Source organism: Eumetopias jubatus, unplaced genomic scaffold (assembly GCF_037043125.1).
Source record: "Eumetopias jubatus isolate StellerSeaLion01/CBP00866 unplaced genomic scaffold, mEumJub1_p1.0 scaffold_17, whole genome shotgun sequence".
Taxonomy (NCBI): Eukaryota; Metazoa; Chordata; class Mammalia; order Carnivora; family Otariidae; genus Eumetopias; species Eumetopias jubatus.
In genome coordinates, this window is record NW_028274823.1 from 35,892,558 (window position 1) to 35,917,158 (window position 24,601).

The following is a 24,601-nucleotide window of genomic DNA, read 5'->3' on the forward strand; positions in this document are numbered from 1 at the left end:
ACAGCCTATGTAGAAAAGAAATGTTCTATAGATTTATGTTCCATAGAGATAGCTATATAAACCATCATGCTATGCAAAATTCTTATATATTCTTTTACATATTTTCTCTTTATTTTAAATCCAGAGAAATTCACATGCATTATATGTGGCAATGCTGTTAACTAGAGTTTGATTTCAGTATTTACAAGTTACATACTATGTTCTTGGACTGGTGTCAGGTATTGTGGATGACATGAATTATCTGAATCCTGTCCTTAGGAACTAACATATATGCAACAGAGCATTATATGAAATCAAGTACCAGATGTTGTGATGTGTTAGTTGTCATGAACAGCCAAGGAGGGGCAAGAATTTGTCCTAGAATGATTAAAAAAAAAAAAAAGTGATAGAGAAGGTCCTTGTAGCTCCACTTTGTAAGATAGATAGGATTTAGCTACAGAGAATGGGAATCAAAAATAAGGAAAGAAAAATGAGCAATAAGTGGGATTATTAAGCAGAACTTCCTGACTAGAGTGGAGGGCTTTTAGATCTTACTGGGAGATAAGGATGGATTGAATTTTTTTAGGATTAAAAAAAACCAATACATTTTTATTTACTAGATTCTACTTGGTTTAAGAAAGCATTTAAGATGTGTTTGTACATACTGCACTGCAAGAAACATAGATTAGAAGTAGGTGAGAAAGATGAGATAAAAGTAAAGTAAGAGTAGGGATGCAAAATGGAGTCCAGAATTAGACTAATACTGATGATGCTTATCATTACAGTGACAGTGTTCAGTATCGGTTTAGGGATGTGGATTCTGCTGCAGACAACGGGAGCCCTGAAGGACTAAGATCAGGGCAGTGGGACAATAAAAACATGTTTAGAAAGAGCAGGCAGGTGGATTGGAGAAAAGTGTGTCCCTGCCACAGTACAGTTTGGGGTTAGGGAAGCTGGTGAGAAGGCATGATAGTTATCTTGGATTAGCACAAGTCTAGGAAGGTAAAACTGTGAGAAACCTTTCAAAGGAAAATATGTCACAAGTGCTGACTGATAGGAGTAGAAGATATGAAGGAGAACAAGATCATTCTGAGCTGTTATGCTTAAAACATGTCTGCTTTTAGGCTTTTTTTTTTTTTTAATCTTTCTCTTTCCTTACATGGTTTTGCCCCAGCTAAAACTTCATGACACCCTGTTGCCCACACCATTCTTCGTAGAGGTCCCTATCCATTAAAAGGTTTGAGGAAGAAGGAAAGAAGATGGTTTCCCCTCCCCCCTTTCTTTTTTTGGTACTTCAGAGCCTCAAATTGCTGCTTTCTGAATTTTATAATTTGAAGTTCGAAAAGTCAAGGCTGCAGTGGCTTATTCTCATTCTTAAACTGTGGATAAGGATATTTCCACTTCTTGACTCTCTGTCCCCATAATATGAGAAGTGTTAGGCACTGAGGGGCTATTCAAATGAGAATGAGCAGCAGGCATGCAATTCAAAGTGCGGAAGTAGAACCAATATAAGGTCAGGCCCCGGGAATGAAAGAGAGCATCTTTTTATGCTATAGTGTTCCTTATAACAGCTGCTCTTCCTCTGTAGAATTCATAAAAGGCTTGTCTTACCTGTTTAACAATTTATGTTGACTCACTGTGGGTCGAACCCTAGCAGGTAGGCTGGAGAACAGAACAGTGTCTGTGCTTGTAATTTTTTTTTTACATTAAAACATACCCACATCTCTCATATTTATGTATATACACACATACATATGCATCCTCGTAGAGACTGAGTAGGGGACATCTTGAGTAGACCCTGTAATGGTGAAGTAATATTAATGATGTAAAAGTCAAAATTTCTCTGATTTTTGGAATACTGTTTGTCATTGGTCGCTCTTACTCTTGTTCTGTTAATATGAACTTGATTTGAGCATTCATTGGTGGTAGAGAGACTTAAGCACGCTAAAAGTCAAAGTAAAGCAGCCAAAGTTGCAAAATTGATTGTGGATCATCATACTGATAAATCAAGTAAATATGTTACTATTTAGATGCCACCACAGTGGGTTTTTGTCATCAGTGGATGGCTCCGAGTTGGGAAAGATTTTTATTCTGATGTTCTATAGTTAGTTTGCCATAGGATTTGCAATGTATCTGATGTCTTTATTTTTAAATTTTTTAAAGATTTTATTTTATTTATTTAGAGAACACAATTGGGGGCAGGGGCCGGGAGGGGGGAGAGAGAATCCCAAGCAGACTCAGCTCTGAGCTTGGAGCCCTACATGGGGCTCCATCTCACAACCCTGAGATCATGACCTAAGCCGAAATCAAGAGTCAGACACTCAACTGACTGAGCCACTGGGTGCCCCTGATGTCTTTATTAAAAAAAAAAAATCTTTGAGTTTACTGATGTAGAGAACATTAAGAAAGTTGAAAGTAAATGGTTCAAACAAGTTTGGGTGGGATGACTATTTTGGGGTAAGTGAAATATGTGTTGCTTGAGATTAGTATGTGTTCAATGGTGAAAAGTTGAAAATTGAGTCATATATATGGTTTTCTGTTTAGTGATTTGGGGATAAGTTTAGCTTTTCATAAATATAACCTATTTAAGTAGCTATAATTCTAGAGTTTAAATGTGACCATTGATTGGAATCAAAATGGCAGGGTGTAATTCACTCTACTGGGAGACTTGGTGGACTTCAGCTAACTTGCCACATTATACTCAGCTCTACACTAGGGGGTATATCCTGGCTGTTGGGCTTTAAAATGGTGTTCCACTGAGTCCTGAGACTAAAAGAAAAGTTGTAGAGATGGCCACATTTGTTTTGTGTCTCCCCTAAGACCCTACCCACTTCTGTTCTGCAGACCCAGCTAGGAGTTGGGTACCAAATCATGAAAACAAGAGTTCTATAATGTCTAAAAATTTAGATCATGGTCTAGCCTATTATAAGACTCAGAAACCTCAGTGACACTGATATGCCTGTTTCTAACTTAAATGTTACGATCTTCTGTTCTGGCACAGCAGGAACCTTAGGGCCCACATGATTTGTTCTTTCATTCTTCCAAAATAAGGTAGATTGCTACAAATGTGGATTTTAATTTAGGTAATTTAAATCACTTAGGACAATTTATACATACATTTGACCTTTGAACAATACAAGGCTTAGGGACACTGATCCCCTGCACATTCAAAAACCCACATATAACTTTTGATTCCCTGAGAACTTAACTAATAGCCTACTGTTGACCAGAAGCCTTACTGATAATACCAACAATTGATTAACACCTGTTTTCCATGTTACATGTTTTATGTACTATATTCTTAGAATAAAGTAAGCTAGGGAAAAGAAAATTATTAAGAAAATCATAAGGGGGAGTACCTGGGTGGCTCAGTTGGTTAGAAGTCTGATCTTGATTTCAGCTCAGGTCATGTGGGATCAAGCCCCACCCTGGGTTCCGCACTCAGCAGAGTCTGCTTGAAGATTCTCTCTCTCTCCCCCCTGGCCCCTGACTCATTTTCTCTCTCTCTTTCTTTCTCAAATAAATAAATAAATCTTAAAAAAAAAAATAAGGAAGAGAAAATACATTTACAGTACTGTACTGCATTTATTGAAAAAAAATTCACATATAAGTGGACCCAGGCAGTTCAAACCTGTGCTGTTCGAGGGTCAACTGTAATTACTTTTTTCTAACTGTTCTTGTTCATTATTCATCCTCAACACAACTTACTGCATTTTACAAGGCTTATTCATTAACTTTGACAAAGCCAGACCACCAGGGAAACCTGTTGATCATACAAAGCTGGCTTTCCTAAACTTGCTGAACAAGCACCACCTTGACATTGGCTCGAGTGTCTTAGAAGAAGGGGAGGGGAGAATTAAAGTACTTAAATAAAGTTTTGGGGGCTGAGGTTAGTAATTGGGTGCTTTTAGGGCAGAAATTAATAAATGAAGTTCGGGCAGGGATTATTGGTTAAATTTGTAAACTGGTCTAGTTGGTGGGATAGTTAGTGGTCTTAACTTTGGAATATAACAATTCAAGCTCAGGGGCGCCTGGATGGCTCAGTTGTTAAGTGTCTGCCTTCAGCTTGGGTCATGATCCCAGGTTCCTGGGATCGAGCCCCACATCGGGCTCCCTGCTCCACGGGAAGCCTGCTTCTCCCTCTCCCACTCCCCCTGCTTGTGTTCCCTCTCTCGCTGTGTCTCTTTCTGTCAAATAAATAAATAAAAATCTTTATTAAAAAAAAATTCAACCTCAGTTTCTGTTAAACCTGTCTGTAGCCCAATAGAAATAGACTGCAAGGCACATAACAATAATTTTAAATTTTCTAGTAGCACATTTAAAAAGTAAAAAGAAATAGGTAAAATTAATTTTAATAATATATTGTGTTTAACCTGCTATATCCAGAATATCATTTCAACATGTGATAAATATAAAAATTATTAATTAGATATTTTTATTTTTTTCATACTAAGTCTTTGAAATTAGGGTGTATTTGATACCTACAATACATCTCATTTGTTCTAGCAATATTTCAATTACTCAATAGCCACATGTAGGTAGTAGCTACAATATTGGATAGTGAAGATATTTTAGAACAAATGGTCTGAATGAGCTGATATTAAAACAATTTAATCTTATGTTCCATGTCATGATTTGGCACCGTTTATCTGTACTGGAAGTCCTAGTATAATTTTATAATCTGTGGTTTCTGTTTCATTTTACACTTTTATGCATAGATCTGTGGTCTTCCATTAGCATGCCATTATTAATAAAACATATATAGAGATACACTATGTAATTTACAAGGAGTATACAATTGTATACTTGATAGACTATCTAGTAGACTAAGCCTTTGCTTCTAATAGGCAGAATGTTTCAGCACATTTTCTTAAAGCTACTGAATTTTTGGAACAACAAATATTGCCCGGAAGTGGGTAAATACGTATAAGGTACCACCACTGTTTCTATGAATTTTATGTAGTTCTTGCTTTACAGTTGAGAAAAACGTTTTAAGTGTGTTCTCATTGTTTATCACTAAAGGTATTCCTAGTTTACTATCTTTGAGCTTACCGACTGAGCCACCCAGGAGCCCTTGTGTTTACATTTTAAATGAAATTGTTTTTATATAGGATGGATGAGTTGTCAACAAAATCATAACATTTTTCAAGCAAAAGCATTTTTTTAAAAGATTTTATTTATTCATTTGAGATACAGAGCGAAAGAGAGAGAGCATGAGGAGGGGGAGAGACAGAGGGAGAGGGAGAAGCAGGCTCCTTGCTGAACCAGGAGCCCGATGTGGGGCTTGATCCCAGGACCCTGGGATCATGACCTGAGCTGAAGGCAGACGCTTAACCATCTGGGCCACCCAGGCGCCCCGTGAAAAGTATTTTAAAAAGCACTGTATGTCCACTGAAGCTTTGTTCATACCTACGGTTTTTCTAAGTGGCTACAGATTGTTCAGGAATTTAGATATCACTCCTTAAAGTGTGTATGTGTGTATAATATTTTCCTTCCTTTCTTTGGTCTTCACAACTTTCCTATCTTCCATTATTTCAAAATAATCACTGCAGATTTTTCTTATGCCTTCTGTATATTCAGTTCCACTGAATGTGTGTAGTTGAATATAATTTATTTGCCACTTGCCTCTTTCACAGTTCCATAGTTTTCAGCCTGTAAATCATGTCTGACTTTTATGTTGGTTCATCATTATTTCATGAAAACAGAATTGAGGTTCATTCTGGACTTCTGTACCATGGTATATAACCGCCTTACCTTCCTGCATGGTGATAGAGAAGACTGGTATTCATTTGCTTATTTTATTTAACACTTATTTGGTGCTTGCTTTATACTACATAGTGTAGTAAGTGCTTTACAAATACTATTGTCATAACATCCATGTGAGGTAGATATTGTAATCCACATTTTTATTGTTATTGTTATTCACATATGAGGAAACTGATTGACAGGGAGATTCAGTTCTACTGAAATTTGAGTGCCTATGCTGTGCTGCGATTTACTATCTTTTACCTAACTGCAGAGCCACAGAGCATTATAATTCTGGCTACCATGGGTCACCCAGTGAAGAGACTGATTATCTTGTATATACAGTTGTACAAATAGTGAGTTCTGTCTGCTTTTTCCTTTTTATATTTTCATAGATTTTCTCTCCTTTTTCCTTCCTCAAATTTCCTTTCCTTGAAATTCCTCTTTTTAGTCTTTGCTTTTGGAATATTGTATATACCCCCCTCTAAAATAATAAATAAATCTTTAAAAAAGGGGGGCGCCTGGGTGGCTCATTTGGTTAAGCATCGGACTCTTGGTTTTGAATCAGGTCATGATCTCAGGGTCACGAGATCGAGCCCTGCATCAGGCTCAGCAGGGATCTGCTTGAGGTTTTCTCTCTCCCTCTGCCCCTACCCCCCATGGGCACACACGTGTGCTCTCTCTCTCTCAAATAAATAAATAAATCTTTAGAATGTTGTGTGTACCCTATAGTTTCATTGAATGAGGGTAATCGTAACACCGCCAGTCAGCTTGCTTGTTTTTTCCTCTGCCTCCAGAAAGCATAAAATGTTCCAGCGATAATAGTGTCCATGGAAAGAGTAATGTGTGTGTATTTATACATAAACATGTAGTTATGTTTCTATATAAAAATTTTTTTACATTGGGGGCCATCTGGGTGTCTTGTTCAGTTAAGCGTCTGCCTGCAGCTCAGGTCATGATCTCAGGGTCCTGGGATGGAGTACTGTGTCAGGCTCCCTGCTCATTGGGGAGCCTGCTTCTCCCTCTCCCTCTGCTGCTCCCCCTGCTTGTGCTCGCTCACTCACTGTCTGTCAAATAAATAAATAAAATCTTTAAAAAATTTCTTTTTACATTGGTATCTCACTTTTTAGGCCGTAAATGTTTCCACAACATTCTGGGAATAAAATTAATTTTGTAAATTGAATCAGTTTAAGAACCTCCAAATAGCTATACCTTAAAAGGAGATCCTACTTTAATTACTTTTTTTCTTTCTTTTTTTTTTTTTAAGATTTATTTATTTTAGAGACTGCATGGGGGAGAAGCAGAGGGAGAGGGAGAGAGAATCTTAAGCAGACTCTGTGCTGAGCATGAACCCACCGCGGGGCTCCATCCCATGACCCTGAGATCATGACCTGAGCTGAAACCAAAAGTCCAACACTTAACTGAGCCACCCAGGCACCCCTTTAATTACTTTTCAGAAGCAAATTATTACTTCATGTTTTTCACTAAATTATTTCCCCAAAATAGAGTTTGATGCACAAATTTAAGTAAAACATTAAGTTTTTTTTTCAGTTCTTTAATAGGTCCGAATTCAACTTAATGAATAAGAAGCAATATATAAGAAGGTACATTTCTCTTTCATACCCCATCCCCCCCCACACACACACCAGGTTGAATGGAAAAATAAAGGTTAGACAATAACACAAATGAGAATTATTAACTAGAAATGATTCTCAACCTAGAGGCAGAAGATCACAATGGTTTTATGGCTCTGAATTGCCTGGGTTTGACTCCTGTCTCACATACTTTCTGTGTGATATCTTTGTGCCTCAGTTTTCTCATTTGTAAAATGGAATGATAATAGTATTTACTTCCATAGACTATTGTAGGGAGGAAATGAGATAAAACATGTAAAGTGCTTAGAACAGTACCAGGCACATAACTAGTATTGATCAGTTCTGCTATTATTTAATTCCAAGAGTTTTTGATAGCCCTGTTGTTGGTTTAATAGGAGGAAGTTTCTGGGATATGTCAGAGTGAGATAGGGCATGCTAAACAAGGCTCAAAAGAACACCTTAATGAGATTCATATGAGCAAGGGTGTGTGTGAAAATGCTTAATGAGATGTAAAGGACTCTATAAATAAAAGGTAATAGGAAGAAATGAGATTATTTATAGCCTTAGTATGCTGGAGAGTGAATGTTTGCAGATCTAGCTCAATAGATAATGGTAATATTCCCCTCTAGATCCCCAAAGTTGAATACCAGGAAAAAGATTTAAGGCCTCACACACATACAAAAGTCTTTCAAATAAAGTTGGACTCTTTTGTGGTAGAATATTATTCTGAAATTGTGCTTATTTACATATAAGTTAACCTGATACTGTCCTGTAGAAAGGATTTGCTAAACTACATCCTTAATGTTAATGTATTCACAAAAAAGCTTATCTATTTGTAACCTGTATCTAGCCTATGTATCCTTCGGAGAATCTCTTCTTGGGTCCTTCCAAATTTCTTGAGGAAGTTGGGCCCAGATGTCTGTGCAAGTCACTGTGCCTCTGGCCTTCCTTTTCTGGAAGTCTTTTTGATCCCTCCGTCATTTGTGCTCCCATAAGTCCAAGCACAAAGCTCTGTCATTGCATTTACCTCATTATATAGTAATTATCTGTAAACTAGACAGCTGGCTTCTGTGGACAGAGACTATACCTCACTTAACTTTTTAATCTTTAATGCCCGGCATCTTAAAATTCCCAACAAATCTAAGTGGAATAAATGAAGAAATAGTAAAACAGCCCTCAGCACCCATGGCAAAATTTTGTTAGCACTAACATTTGAAAATAATAAAGAAAGCTGTTCTTCGGGATGCCTGAGTGGCTCAGTTCGTTAAGCACCTGCCTTTGGCTCAGGTCGTGATCTCTGGGTCCTGGGATCGAGCACTGCTTTGGGCTCCCTACTCAGTGGGGAAATCTGCTTCTCCCTCACCCTCTGCCCTTCCCCCCACCCATGCGTGCGTGCATTTTCTCTCTCCCTCTTGAATGAATAAATCTTTAAAGCTGTTTTTTTTTTTTTTAAGTAATCTCCACCCAACATGGGGCTTGAACTCACAACCCTAAGACAAGAGTCACATACTCCACCAACTGAGCCAGCCAGGCACTCCAAGAAAGCTGTTCTTCCAAAAAGTATTTGGTGTTGTGGACATTTTGAAAATTGTAACTGAATTTCTCATAATCTAAGTTATTGCATTTTACGTTATGATCTCTAAAGTACCTTAAAGTAGCATTACTAAATACAGGCTTTATTTTAAAGTACATTTTTTTTAATCTTCCACATACCAAATATTTTAATAAATGTAGATGATTTGCATTTTAGATGCTTTAATATGTTTATCTTTTTTTATTGGAATGGTTGATACACTTCTTTTTTTCCCTCAAGATCCATTTATTTATCCTAGAGAGAGAGAGTGCGCGCGTTGTGTGAGTGTGTGCCTGTGTGCAAGTCGGGGAGGGACGGAGGGAGAGAATCCTAAAGCAGACTCCCCGCTGAGCTCGGAGCCCAACAGGGGCTCATGACCCATGAGATCGGGACCTGAGCTGAAACCAAGAGCTGGATGCTTAACCAACTGAGCCACCCAGGTGCCCCTTTAATATGTTCATCTTAAATATGGTAATATTTAAATTGAAGATTAGCTTAAGGTTTATAAATGTTCTTTTCTACATACCAAATAATTTGTGTGAAGATAGCCTTCTTCAAGAGTACGATCTATATTAAGAACTAAATTTAATATTTAGTTTCCTCATCTGTAAAATAGAGATTGTAATATCTACCTTATAGCACAGTTGTAAAGATTAAAGATGTAAAGATTGAATAATGTAATCTAAGTACTCAGCACAGGTTCTGACATGTATTAATCATTATATGGTAACTATGACAATAAATTCTATAAGGCTTGTTATGAAAAACAGTATCCACATCCATTTCTCTCTCCCCAGAGGCAGACTGATAGAGGCAGATTGATGTTTTTATAAACCTGCATTATCTTATATCAGAGATGGGTTGGGCATAAAGGGGGCTAGGGAGTAAGCCCTGCTCAAATTCAGAAATAATGAAGCTTTAAAAATGGTTAAGACGGTTTGCGCTTTTGACCAAACTATCCAATTATATTTGTTTTGTTACTTAATCTGTTTTTATTACTGGCCTCATCTGGAATCAGAATTGTATAATAAACTTGAGATTTGGGCTTTTGGTTTATTTTCCTTTCTCCTTCCATTGGAAGAGAAGGGTTCGAAAACTGAGAAAAACTAATGTGCTTCTCTTCTTCTGGTCCCAGTCCATCAACTTGGAGTGAAATTTTTTGGTACTTACCAGGTTCCCTGCTTAAAAATAAACATTCATATACATTGGTGACCTCTTCACTGGTGGCCAGGGAGTGACAGTGAAGAATTATAGTCCATAGCTCTTAATCTGTGTATACACTGGGCATGGCATCACCTTGGTTTCTGAAAGGGGGAAGAAACCTTAGAGCTGCTATAACAGACACATGAAAAGATGCTCAACATCACTCATCATCAGGGAAACACAAATCAAAACCACGATGGCATAATACCTCATACCTGTCAGAATAGCTAAAATCAACAACACAAGAAACAGCAGGTGTTGGTGAGGATGTGGAGAAAGGGGAACCCTCTCTCACTGTTGGTGGGAATGCAAACTGGTGCAGCCACTGTGGAAAACAGTATAGAGGTTCCTCAAAAAGTTAAAAGTAGAACTACCCTATAATCTAGCAATTGCACTACTAGGTATTTACCCAAAGGATACAAAAGTACAGATTTGAAGGGAGTACATGCACTCCAATGTTTATAGCAGCATTATCAATAATAGCCAAACTGTGGAAAGAGCCCAAATGTCTATTGACTGATGAATAGATAAAGAAGATGTGGGGGGTGTGTGTGTGTGTGTGTGTGTGTGTGTGTGTGTGTAAAATATTACAATGGTATATTACTCAGCCTTCAAAAAGAATGAAATCTTGGGGTGCCTGGGAGGCTCAGTTGGTTAAGTGACTGCCTTCGGCTCAGGTCGTGATCCCGGGGTCCTGGGATGGAGCCCCGCATCGGGCTCCCTGCTCCTTGGGGAGTCTGCTTCTCCCTCTCCCTCTACCTGCCGCTCCCCCTGCTTGTGCTCTGTCTCTGTCAAATAAATAAATAAATAAAATCTTTAAAAAAGAATGAAATCTTGCCATTTGCACCAACATGGATGGAGCTAGAGTATATTCTAAGTGAAGTCAGTCAGAGAAAGACAAATACCATAGGATTTCACTCCTATGTGGAATTTAAGACACAAAATAGATGAACATATGGGAGGAAAATAAAAGAGAGGGAAACAAACCATAGGAGATTTTTTTTTTAAGTAGGCTTCATGCTCAATGTGGAGTCCAGTGTGGGGCTTGAACTCATGACCCTGAGATAAAGACCTGAGCTGAGGTCAAGAGTCAGATGCTTAACCAACTAAGCAACCCAGGTGCCCCAAACCATGAGAGACTTTTTAACAATAGAGAACAAACTGAGAGTTGATGGGAGGGGGATGGACTAGATGGATAATGGGTATTAAGGAGGGCACTTGTTATGATGAGCGGTAGGTATTGTATGTAAGTGATGAACCACTGAATTCTACTCCTGAAACTAATTGCACTGTATGTTAACTAACTAGATTTTTTTTTTTTTTTGAGCAATGGTGAAGTTTATTGAATGATAGAGTACAGTGCTTCCAAAGAGGGAGGGGACCTGAGACGGTTGCCCAACTAACAAGAACTTAAATAAAAAGCTGAAAAGAAAAAAAAAAAAGATCCTTAGCTGCTAGATCAAATTGGCACAGTTTTGCTTTATGGCTTTCATTGTCACAGGACTTTTTTTTTTTTTTTTTAAGAGGAGAGGGTAAGGGAGAGGGAGAGGGAAAGAGAGTGAGAATCTTAAGCAGGCTCTATGCCCAGCGTGGAGCCCAATGCAGGGCTTGATTTCACAACCCTGAGATCATGAGCCAAAATTAAGAGTCAGACACTTAACCAACTGAGCCACCCGGTGCCCCAGGACTATTTGCGTAAAAGCAGTTGTGTTTTGCTGCTCAGTTTTTAAATACAAGGATCATAGAGGATAACAGGGGGCCACAGCAGAAGCGTTCACGTCGCGGCCCCTGTCAGATTCCGGTGAATCTGCGAATTCTGCTGTGTAACTCCTCATTTATCCATTCAAGTTAAACAACAATTGAAATGAACAGGAGCAGGGCTGATTTTGGTGTTTATGTATATAGGTATCTTTTATGGTCTAGTAATAGTTCTAGATAGAAGCTGGAGCATATCCTTTTTAAAAATGTGCCCTGGTTACAAATGGAATGAGCTGGGTCTCAGAAGGACACAGCACATCACTCTAAGACTGGAATCTCTGGAATAAAAAAAAAAAAACTCCTTAGAAACAATGGGAGACATGAGAACATGCTGTTTGTGGGTAATATGATTAATAACTGCTGGTAGGTCTCTGCAGGAGTGTTAAAGGCATCTTAGAAATGTAAATGACACATTGTGACACTGGATGGAATTAGTTATTTGGTAGGTTTGCCTTTTGAGGTTTATTACTATCTGGTTTAGGTTTTATTACCTGAGTCCTGTTGTGGCTTTTGAATGGAACAGCTATAGTCAAGACTTTACCTTCCTTCAGTCATAGCTGAAGAAAGTTTTTAGACCTTATGTCCTATACCTAAAATAGACAATTTGCAGGTAGTATCATAGTTCCTGTTAAAACATTAGAAAAACTTAAAAAAAATTAATACCTTTGTTAAGTTACAATTAACATACCATAAAGTTCCTTCACCTTTTAAAATTTTATTTAAATGCTGTGGTTTTTAGTATATTTACAGAACTGTGTGTCAGTAGTCACTATCTATTCTAAAACATTTTTGTCACCCAAAAAAGAAACCCCATAATGCACCAGCAGTTAATTTCAGTTTCCCTCTTGACTACCCCAGCCCTAGGCAATAACCAATCTACTTTCTGTCTCTTTGGCTAATTTACCTATTGTGGGTGTTTCAGGTAATTGGCATTATACAACATGTGATCCTTCGTGACTGGCTTCTCATAGTGTTTTCAAAGCTATTCTTGTTATAGCACATATCAAAACTTCATTTCTTTTTTATTGCTGAATAATATTCCATTATGTGGATGTACCACAATTTGTTTATCCATTTACCAGTTGATGGGCATTTGGGTAGTTTCCGGTTTGGGGAAATTATGAGTAAAGTTGTTGTAAACATTTGGTAACAGGTTTTTGTATGGACATATGCTTTTATTTATCTTAGGTAAATACTTAGGAGTTAGGATTTCTAGGTTGTACAGTTTAGGGTATATTTAACTTTTTAAGTAACTCCCAAATTGTTTTTCCAAAGTTGGCTGTACCATCTTGCATTCCCACCAGTAATTTATGAGAGTTCTAGTTGTTCTGTGTCCTTATCAACATGTGGAATTGTCAGGGGTTTTCTTTGTTTGCTTTTTAGTCATTCTAATAGGTATGCGGTTCTTCGTTAGTTTTAAATGAAAATCATGTAGTATGAAACCATCAGAAGGATGATTTAAGTGCAAAAAAAAGCATTTACTGAATGCCTATGATGTGCTAGGCCCTCTGCTAGGTGATGGGAATATGAATAAGACACATCTCTGCTCCCATAGAATTTGCAATTTATTGATGACGGTAGAAATGAAGTAGTAACAATATACTGAGTTAATGCTAATTATTTGGAGCGAAAATATTGGGGTGGGGAAGGAGAGTTGCAACTATACCTAGAATTGGTCAGTTTTGTGGAAGGATTTTGACATTTATGATCAATAAAAAGATAACAATATGAAGACGTACATGTACTTTTGCCTAATGTTCTAAGGTAGGTTTTGGTTGCAAAGGTCAAGCCTCCCCCTACATTATCATGCCTAGTAAACGAATGGGTAATAAGCTACTTGGGATGCTATTCTTTTCTTTTTTGTTGTTATGTTAATCACCATATATTACATCATTAGTTTTTGATTTGGGATGCTATTCTGCTTGCTAACTACCTAGTGATTTGGGGTAACACCAGTTAGTCACATATGCCCAATAATCAAGGAAGGGGGTAACTCTAATTTTTGTAGTTTCTTGAAGCCTGCTCTTTTGACCATTATATTTATTTTTCTCCCTTTCTGTATCCTTCCTAGGTCTAGCTTTCTGCCTTTTACCTAACACACTGCTAAACTGTTCTCCTGCTCCATTTTTAAGTGCATATTACTTAACTCTGAACTGTTTACCATAGTCAGAAGTAGCAATAGGCATTTGTACTTTCTGTCCAGTTCACCTCTTTACCCTTCGCCCAGCTAGATTTGGCCTTAATATGTAATAATTTCAAGTGAATAAGGTGATTCCAAAAGCCATGTTTCTCAACGTCTGATAAACTGGGCTTCTTATCTGGTCTGGGTGGCAAACCAGTGAGCAGAGCTGTGAAGGAAGATTGGGATGGCCAGGAGCTAGAAGAGGCTAGGTGAAAATTGTCGGTTGTCATGCTTATCTGATTGTTGAGTAAAACGATCCTATTGCCTTTTTTTTTTTTAACTTCTCAAGAACCTTGGTTAGTTTGGTTTGCTGTTAACAGCAAGAAAAAATATAATCTGATGAGGAAAAAAAGGTTAAAGTAACTGGAATTAGTCAACCTCAAGAAGAAAAAGATGAAGAAGTCATAATTTCTTTGTATACCCTAATTGTATCCCAGGCTGTATTGAGGGTTCTTGAGAATTTTTTGTATGGAAGACTGCATTGAACAATAATCTTAAAGGATGTTAAAATTTGCAGCAGGTGCTGATCAGTTATTTCTTTTCTGAGAATATAGAAGGGAGAAAGGTTTCAGCTTTGTAAGGACTTTAAGTTAAATATAAGGAGCATTAGCTGCTTGCTGTTGACTGACAAGGAGAATCTACAGTCATGTTTTCCAGAGGGCTACAAACGTAATAGTCTCATTTGGGATGGCTAAAATGGACCACAGACTGAAGGACTTGATACTTACTGAAGACGGGATGAAAATCTTCATTTGAACAGTTATTTTTTTTCCTTTCTCTCACGTGACAGGTTTTCCTTTATTTGGGAAAGATTTTAATCTTAGGGCAAATGTATGTCAAGCTGCTCAATTCTATAGTAAAGTTCAATTTGATATAGGAACCTCAGTTTTTGATAGGTTCTGACAAATAATGACAATAATTGATTTAGAACTATAAATTCCTGGACTTCTATTTTGTGATACGTAGAAATTTTGTGTTACAACTCCTCTAATTGTTTGCTGCCCCCATCAAGTATTCGTTATTACATGTCCTGTCTATTCTTTATGGTACCCTTAAGCAGATTCTGTGCTTGAAATCACAACATCTTGAACTTTTGGATGTATTGGCTCTTTGGTTTTTACTCAGAACTGATAAGTTCTATAGATTCTTATGTTTCACTATTAGTAGAGTCTTTCATAGAAACTGGGGATCAAAAAATCATTGTGCTAAAGTAGACCAAGCATGGAAGAGATGCAGTTAAAGGGCCAGAACAGAAATTTTGAGAAAACTGGGGGATGGAAAAGAAATCTCAAAATCAGAAGTTATTTTATAGAATGTATATGGAAGTGACTACTTGATTCTTTTAACATAGTCACTATGCACTTACTTTGTAGGAGGGATGTGTATATGGTTGGGTGGGGGAAAGACAAGAACATACCTATTAAAAGGGACCTATCTCAGAAGCACATATTGGTCAAAGAAAGCAAATTGCAGAACAGTATGCATACTTCTGTGTTTAAGGGAAGAAATAACATAAAACATTTTTCTATGGGTACATATATCTATGAATGTATTTTTAAACATCTGAAAGAATACATGCCAAATGTATATAGTGGTCTGAAGAGTGTAAGAAGGCAGGATTGGAGACTTTTGCTTTTTCTGTAATAGTCTGTTTATGTGTGTTCGGGAAGAATGGATTTATGTGTTAGTTATATGATTAAATATTCACTTAAAATAAGTAAAGCATGTTAATTACCACTAAACAGTGTTTATAGTTTAGATAGGGAGCTGAGATAGTTTCAAATAATGTAAACTCATTAGAAAATAAGAGCGGTAGGGGCGCCTGGGTGGCTCAGTCCGTTAAGTGTCTGACTCTTGATTTGGGCTCAGGTCGTGATCTTGGGGTCATGGGATTGAGCCCCGTGTTGGGCTCTGTGCTGGGTGTGGAGCCTGATTGAGATTCTCTCTCTCCCTCTGCCCCTTCCCCCCCAATACAAAAAATTTAGAAAATAAGAACAGTAGAGTGGAAATTTAGAAATGGCTAGTTTTGTGAGTTAATCCTCTGTTAAGTGTTGAATGCATTTAACTTTGAAATGTTATTATCCATACATATGTTGAAACCATATGATAAATGTAAAAACCTTCCTTCAGGAATTCCTCCTGTTTTTCTATATTATTTCACAACACCAGTTATCCTTGCCTAGCCTTTTCAAAGATCTACCCACCTTTTGATTTTTGATTCTGTCTGTGCCTCTGTTTTTGCTAGCCAAGTCCCCATTGTTTATGGGACACAAAGCAACTGATCAGTGTAGAAGCTTTGGAACATTACTGGCATAGACTTTTCAAAGTCACAGACCTGGGTTCACATCCAGATTTCTGCCTAGCTTTGTGACTTTGAGCTGTTACATAACCTTTGTGAGCCTCAGTTTTCTCTTCTGTGAGATGGAGATAATGCTGACCCTGTAGGGTTGTGAAGATTGAGATCATGGCTACAAAGCATTTAGCCCAGTTTCTACCATATAATAAACACCATGGTTAATTTTATCATTTGGTTCTGGAGCTGCTTTTTTCCCAGATGTTGTTGGACCCTTAGAGCCTTCTATCTTGTATCTCTAGGAAAGGGTATGTCTGGGGATAAGCCAGAAACGGTAGAAAAGGGGCCTAGATTTCTCTCCCAAGAAAAGGGCAGGTGAATGGGATAGGGCTGGTGGAGGTGGCCCGTGGCAATGCTAGAGGGTAGATAAGCTACTTCTTGAGTTTAACTGTCATTCGAATAAGAGTAAGTGACTAAGGGCAAGTGAGGATTAATTAGGTTGCCTATGGGGCAGGGTGGTGGTCAAAGAAGCCCCTCTCTGAATGTGGTAGGATTAGGTTGAGGGAGTGTTTGTGAAAAGGATTTAAGGTAGAGGGAGTAGGAGGAAGTCAGGGAGGCAGTAGAGTGAGACTCCTTAAGAGCACAGCCTGGATTTGAGTGGATTGGAGCCTTGGCTCTGTTGCTTACTGCCCTGTAATATTGAGCCAGTTACTTAATCTCTCCTAGATTTAATTGCTTAATTTATAAAATAGAGTTGTGAGGGAATGCATTTAGCATGCTTAGAATAGTGGCAAGCACATATTAAATACCTGATAAATTTACTAATATTAAGTCAAGCTGAGGGAAGAAAATAAGCAGGGCTAGTGAACTGTACAATGGAGTGGGCTCCTTCTATGTACAACTGATAGCACTTGTCATTGGTTATCTTCAAAGAAAGAGTCAATAATGGGATGCATTATTTATAAATGTTCTAATACTTCTTGGTGTGTTTGCTTGTTAAAAACAAATGAAAAAAAGATGTTTTCCTTATTTTCTGTATATTGAGAACCAAATCTTATTAAAAAAAAAAAACTTAGAGAAGAGGTTAGTTGCCACTTCTAACTTTTGTTGTTGAATGATAAATTATGGTCTCATTTTCTCTATGTATGATTTCTGCTTGAATTTCACTACAAATTTTGTAGTTTTTCTGTCCTTTTTCTGTTTCTTGCAGGCTTCCTGGTTAATCAGTTATTTTTAGCAACGTTTATTTATAAAACAAACAGGATGAATAGTACGCTGCAAATATGAATCAGTGAGGCATAGATGAATTTTAATGAGAAAATAAGTCTCTGCATTGACATTTGTTCAGTTAAGAAGCCTGTGCAAATTTTGTCCTGCATTTCACCTGTCATCTTTTCATCTGTTGAGCACTAGTGAACCTCTGGGTTTTTAAATATATCCCAGTACTCTAAGGTGGCATCATAGAAGTTTCTTTGTGTTCTCCCTAATATTCCAGTAGCCACCCCTGTACAGATGCCTTGTTGTACATTCTGTCATTTAGTACTAAAAATAGCCATACGGAAAATTATCATCATTTTATAGATGAACCAAGGTTTAGAAACTTGTTCAGAGTGACATGCCAGCAACTGGCAGAGCCAGAATTTGAAAATCAGGTGGCTGATTTCAGAGTATGTACTTATAAGTGCCAGACCACCAATTGCTTTTCTACCCCACAGTCAAAAGACTGTAAAGCTGACCCTTGGCAAAGTAGCCAGGCTTGTTTCTTTCTGCTGCTATGCTTCTAGTCCCTCCCTCACTTAACCATCTCATTTTACTGATCAGGTACAGGTGTAAAGGCTTAACTTGAAGAATCATCCAGTCTAGTGGCTGTCAAATCTAGCCAGTCAAAAGAGCCGCCTGGGACACTTATTTCTTTTAAAATTGTGACTAAGTTGGTTTTAGCTGGAGCCCAGGAACTTGCATTTTAACCATTCTACATGTGATTTTGACGATCTGACAGGTTTGAGTACCGCTTCAGATGCATGAGTCCCCACCCAAACACCCCCTCCAATTTTCCTGACAGGTAGTCATCTAATAATCCAATATTATCTTCTGATGGGGACTCAACTACCATCTTGCCAGGAAGGTCATTTTTGGTAGTTAGATGCAATGCTGTGCTTCTGTAGAGCTTTCATTTACTAACTATCCTGTATGGACTAGATCAATTTCTTCAGGCTTGTGTCTATACTCCTTAGGTATTGGCTTTGGGGTTAGATCCAGGCTGGAAACTTCTCTGAACCTCACCTTCCTCATGTGTGAAATGAGTATGTTGTTATCTACCTTGAAGGATTATATCAAGAACTAAATGAAAAAAATAAACTGTCCTGAATGGAAAGATTCTTGAGTGCCTTCAAACAGCCATTTCTTATAGTCCCTTCACCTTCAGTCTTTTTTGAGACAGTCCCATGCCTGCAGAGCTCTAGTTAGAAGTGTGGAGATATACACACACACACTAGAAGGCGTGCACACACAGACACACACACACTAGAAGGCTCCTAGTGGAGACACACACACACACACACACACACACACACACTAGAAGGCTCCTAGTGGAGACACACACACACAGACACACACACACACACTAGAAGGCTCCTAGTGGAGACATACACACACACACACACACACTAGAAGGCTCCTAGTGGAGACACACACACACACACACACACACACACACACACTCTAGAAGGCTCCCATCCATTCCAGGATTGTCAGTGCCAGAAATAGGTTGTCATTTTGACTTCTCATCTGTATACTTCTTTTTTTTTTTTTTTACCTGTGGCTTTTCTTCTGGACAAAAAATATGATACCTCTTATAGAGACAGATAAGCCCACATTTCTGGAAATTCAGTTTTACTCCTTAAGTAATTGGGGTTTCCACTGATAACTTGAACCCAGCACAAAACAAATGATCTGCAGGAAGACCTTAAAGGTAAAAGAAAAGTCCTTCTTCAATTATATAGAGACCAAAATGGAGAACCAAAGAAAATATTCCAAGTCTCTTTCTTATCCAACAGTAGACAAATAATTGATGAGTGTTTAAAAAATGGGGAGGGAGCCTGGATGGTTCAGTCGGTTAAGTGTCCAACTCTTGATTTCAGCTCAGGTCATGATCTCAGGGTCCTGAGAAGGAGCCCCATTTGGGCTCCCAGCCCAGCGTGGAGTCTACTTGGGATTCTTTCCCCCTCCCTACCACTCTGTTCCTCCCCCCAACTCATGCTCTCTCTCAAATAAATAAATAAAATCTTTTTAAAAAAGGAAAGAAAAAAATGGGGTGGAGGTAGCAAGTGAGGGGGGCAGTGGCAGTAAACTAAGAAATGTTGAATGCTTGCTCTTTGGCAAACACAATGTGAGTAAAATAATTAATTTCAACCTAATCTTCACAGGTAAGATCCCATTTTACCAATGAGAATACTGAAGACCATTGAGAATAACTAAGACAGGCCTCATACCTGGTCAGATTCAGGAGACCTGGGACTTTTCAGAATGTGATTTTTAAAAAATTATAATACATACATGTTCTTTAAGAAATAGATGTCTTAGTTTCCATTGTACTGTACATATTCCCTGTCAAAACACCTGTCATTCTCTTATTTTAATTGGTTATGTCTCTCTCCTACTAGTTACTTGTACATAGGGACTGGGTTTCAACATTCATCTCCGAATCACTAGGGCCTAGTACAGGAGTTGACCCTTGACTTGTGCATTAAAGGTTTGTAAAAATGGAATTTCTGTCTCTGGCATTTGAAAACATCTGCACTCTCCACCCCTACTCCTCATCTCTGAGTTAGAAAAAAAGTAGGGGTGCCTGGGTGGCTCAGTTGTTAAGCGTCTGCAGGGTCCTGGGATCGAGCCCCACATCGGGCTCCCTGCTCAGCGGGAAGCTTGCTTCTCCCTCTCCCACTCCCCCTGCTTGTGTTCCCTCTCTCACTGTCTCTCTCTGTCAAAAAATAAATAAAATCTTAAAAAAAAAAAGTATAGAGTTGTAAGGGATATTAGAAATACTCTAGTTCAGTCCTCTCGTTTGTATAAAGGGAAGAATTTCAGGCACAAACTGGAGAGGTAGATCATGATGGTACCCCAGAGTCCCCAGTTGTTAGTAGTTATTCTAGCACTCTTGCCTCCTGGTGCTCAGTTCTTCTTAGGATCTGCATCTATACATACTGCTTTCATTCATTCAATAACCCTCTGATTCTTCCTTTATGCTCAGTGCTGCAGAAATACCACTTTCCTTTCTGCTTCCCTGAATAGATGCACAGTCATACTTTCCAGAAACCAGAAGAAGAACAGCTTCCCAAGAGTTAAGACTTAAGCTAGAAAATGGTCACTGAAGTTGAGCTTTTTACCTGTTATATTCCATTTTGCTTATCCAGACAGTTACTTATTATTGTTGTTCTTTGGAGATGATAAGTGATCATTTGCAGGGCTGGGTAGACTGTCCAGGACCCTGAAAATAATCTCTCACTGCTATAGTTTGATTTGGTGTGGTTGTTGAAATGTGTGTTTTGCTTTTCTTTTTTAAAGATTTATTTATTTATTTGAGAGAGAGAGCCCACGTGAGTGTGCAAGGGGCATGGGAGGGCAAGAGGGAGGGTGAATCTCAAGCAGACTCTGCACTGAGCCCGGAGCCCCACACAGAGCTCGATCTCAAGACCCTGAGATCACGACCTGACCCAAAATCAAGAGTCCGATACAACCGACAAAGCCACCCAGGCGCCCCTGTTTTGCTTTTCTTAAACAAAAGCAAACTAAATCTGTAATGTGATTTATTCTGTAATGTTAAGCCATGAGTTGTGCCTCCCTTTAGCTCAGACTAGTAAAAATAATTTGTACATGATAGTCTTCCATGGGCTCAAGTGAAATGTGGTGGAACGATGATTTTTCTTCACTTAGTTTGTGTTAGCGCTCTATTTTCAAAATGTTTTTGACTCTAGCATCATGAAAACACTATCTTGGGTTAAAGTTTTTTCATGTGAGTGCTTTTCAAAAGTTATTTTTAGTAGTACTTTGAACACATTTTAAGTTTTATAGAGTATGTCTAATGTATGGAACTTATCTGTATTAAATATTAAAGATACCCAATAAAATTAGATTGTAATTACAGTCACCTTTTGATTTTTCAGGAAAATGATTCTGTTCGTAGACTTGAGAGTTCTTAATTAGGGACTTCCTCTAGATAAAAAATTCTCTGTTCATTTGCATAGAATGTTTATTTGACAGCGGAGGCTGGGGTGGAGGGCTCAGGGCAAAGTCAGTTGACTTGACTCTTTCCTTTGAATTTACTTTCTTAAGTTCTTTGAGAGAAAGTCTGAAGTAGTGGGACATATACATTAAAGAACATTGGGGAAAAGGATGCAATTAATTATAGAAACTTGTATTAAGCTTAATGTTGCCAATCACTGTTCTTATGAAAAGAATGTGTGTTATTAGAACTATCTGGAACTTTGATTCATGTCATCAATCCATGGCAAGAAGCAAACTATATAGTACTAATTTTATGAAGTAATTTTATGTATTGTCTTGTTCTGTGTTTTTATTTTTAGGACCGGAGTAGGCCCTATGACACTTTTAACTTGCATTCGTTGGAGAACTCCTTAATGGATATGATAAGGACTGATCATGAGCCTCTGAAAGGTAAACACTACCCTCCCAGTGGCCCACCAATGAGTTTCGCTGATATAATGTGGAGGAATCATTTTGCAGGTTAGGAATATTCATATGTCCATTCCTTGCTTGGTGTTTTAAACAAAAATCAGCTTTTTAATGTGATTTTTTTTCTTTTTTTTTTCCATTTGTTTTTGTTTGCTTCTGTAAAGCATTGTGGAATGTATTTAAAGTTTTTTTTTTTTTTTTTTTTAACCTGGGTTCAGCTACCTACAATAATCAAGGTTGATTGCTTTAATCATAATGTCTGGCAGAAGCATGTGTTGGGTAGCATGAGACCAGAAGTCAAGTTTTCTGGGCTTGGTGCATTTGGAATCCTTAGCTGAACCTGGATGATTCATTTAAGTCAAAGTATACTGCAAGGAAATGTTAGATTTCGTAAACCAGTCTCCAAAGACTACTTCGGAAAACTTCATAGAAAAAAAGTTCCATTTTATTAAAATATAATTACTTTCCTTGTATAGGAAGTATCACTCCACAGACTTAAGAGCAGCCAGTGATTTTTCACATTCTCTAAGGCTAAAACAGAAAATGTCTTAAAATGTGTAAATGTTTTGGGTTAAATATAAGGCAGAAAGTCCCAAGGTCAGCAGTGTTAGGACTTCTATTTTTAGAGCCCATGTAAATTCAGGTTAGTGGTTGATGTTACATTCCTAATTACAGATAGTTCTTTTTATGTGTTATAGGACTTTCAGGGGTCCTGTGATATTTTAAAATACCATAGTGGAAATTTCCTGTGGAAATATCCACTTAGGTTTAGAGCCTAAATATCTGAAAACTGAAGAGTTGGCCACAAGGATGCCCATCTTGTTTGAACCCTTATGTTCTCTGGAGCTGTGAGGAATTTGATCCCCTCTGGTTCTCTCCAGGCTTTTATATAGGGTGTGACTGACTATGAACACCTGATAGTCATTTCCTCAAGCCACCTCAGAAATCCATTTCGTCATTTTCTTGTTACACTCATGATTTTCTGCTGCTCTCCTCAATTTTCCAGGGAAAAGAAAGTAGTTAACTAGCTATGAAGAAAATAAAGGATTTGAAAAAAGCTGTATTTTAAGGCCGTCTGAAGTAGAAAAAAAAAATCTCTCATTTACTCATTGTTATATTTAGTCACCGTTACCACGTCAGTTGTAAGATTAGGTATATGATAATTTAGAGCATATTTCACTTAGAAGTGAGAATGGTGTTAAAAAAAAAAACGATATTCACAGACTGTTTCGTGTTTTTAGTATTTCTAAGGCTGCATTTGTCTTCCTTTTCTACCACAAACAGCTATAAGCCTCTCCTAATTATTCTAAAATATTCAGCCCTTGTTCTTTATGCATACCTGTTTTATCTTAGTCTGTATTCTTTTCTTCTAGCAATAAAAGATTATGAAAGGATCTTACATTATAGTTTGTAAATAATTTTCCAGAATTTTGTGAATTTCCAGAATTTTGTGGCAAAGTGTAAAGAGGGTACTTCACTATGGGGTAAATACCTTATTCCATTTTTAGTAGCCCCTTTTTTAATGCATGTCCAACTACCTCTGCATATATTTCTCTGCCACACTTGTAAATGTGAGGTTTCATCTGTAAAAGTCTTTTGCATTGTACTTATAATATGTCCTAATAAGTTGGAAGGCGCATAATATGTACTTTTTTACAGCCTTAATATGCTTGCAACTTCTCTGTTCATCATACTACCCACCTTGATTTCCTATGAATGAACTGCTTCCCATGGTCAATTACATCACCATGTCGTTGTCCTCTGGGTAGAGTGCTGGAGCTTCCTGCTTCCCTTTTCCAGCTGGGAGACTTTTAGATCTGGCTTATGGCACCATGTATTTGATCCTTATTACTTCTAATAACATAATTATGCTGGCATTTTAAAGGAAATATTTTAAGTAATTTTTGACTTTAAAAGTGGAGAAAATATAACAAAAATGTAACAAAAAAATAAACGTGATAGTGTATCCTTATTTTTGTATATTTTATATAATAAACATCCTTGTTTTTATCTGATCTTTATAATTTATTAATAGGCCTTAGCTTTGGACTGTTAGATTGTTTCTAGATTTTTCCCCACAATAGGTGATGCTGCCATGGATGAGTTCTTGCACTTAGCTTTTCCTTAAGGTAAATTCATAGAGAAGATCTCTGGGTCAAAAGATGTAGACATCTAGGTGAATAGAGCTTAAGAGAAAGGTAGTAGGCTAGGGGACGTACCATGTGGCTTCCCTATGAGTCTGTCCAAAAACACTTCCTTCCACTCCATCCTGTTTTTCCTCCTACCTTTAATATCTTCTTCTCCCAGTTGACCATGGGAACACTTTTTTGAGTGTTTCTTCAAAACTCAAGTTACAGAATCATAGGTTTTTTGTATGCTTGTTTTTTTTTCCTGGAGCTTGATTTTCTTTAGGGAAAAAAAAACTTTCTTAGTGTGGGAATTTCAAATAGTACGTTACAAAAACGAAAAGGAAAGTGAAAAAACAATCTGAGACTTACTACCTAGAGATAGCAAAGATTATTATTTTTATTAACATCTTTCCAGGCATTTTTATATTCTCTTAGTAGGAGATTAAATTTCAA

At 37.7% G+C, this 24,601-nt stretch overlaps 1 protein-coding gene across 2 annotated transcripts in view; it reads left to right on the forward strand.

Annotated features, from left to right (window-relative positions):
- The window catches only part of CPEB3 (cytoplasmic polyadenylation element binding protein 3), a 150,194-nt gene that overhangs the window by 14,919 nt on the left and 110,674 nt on the right, over positions 1-24,601 (forward strand). The window contains exon 3 of one of the 2 annotated variants that reach the window (XM_028098944.2): positions 21,911-22,001. In XM_028098944.2, the coding sequence (XP_027954745.1) occupies positions 21,911-22,001 (91 nt within the window). Of the gene's footprint in view, positions 1-21,910; positions 22,071-24,601 lie in introns of both variants that reach the window. The other variant, XM_028098943.2, reaches the window with a different exon arrangement.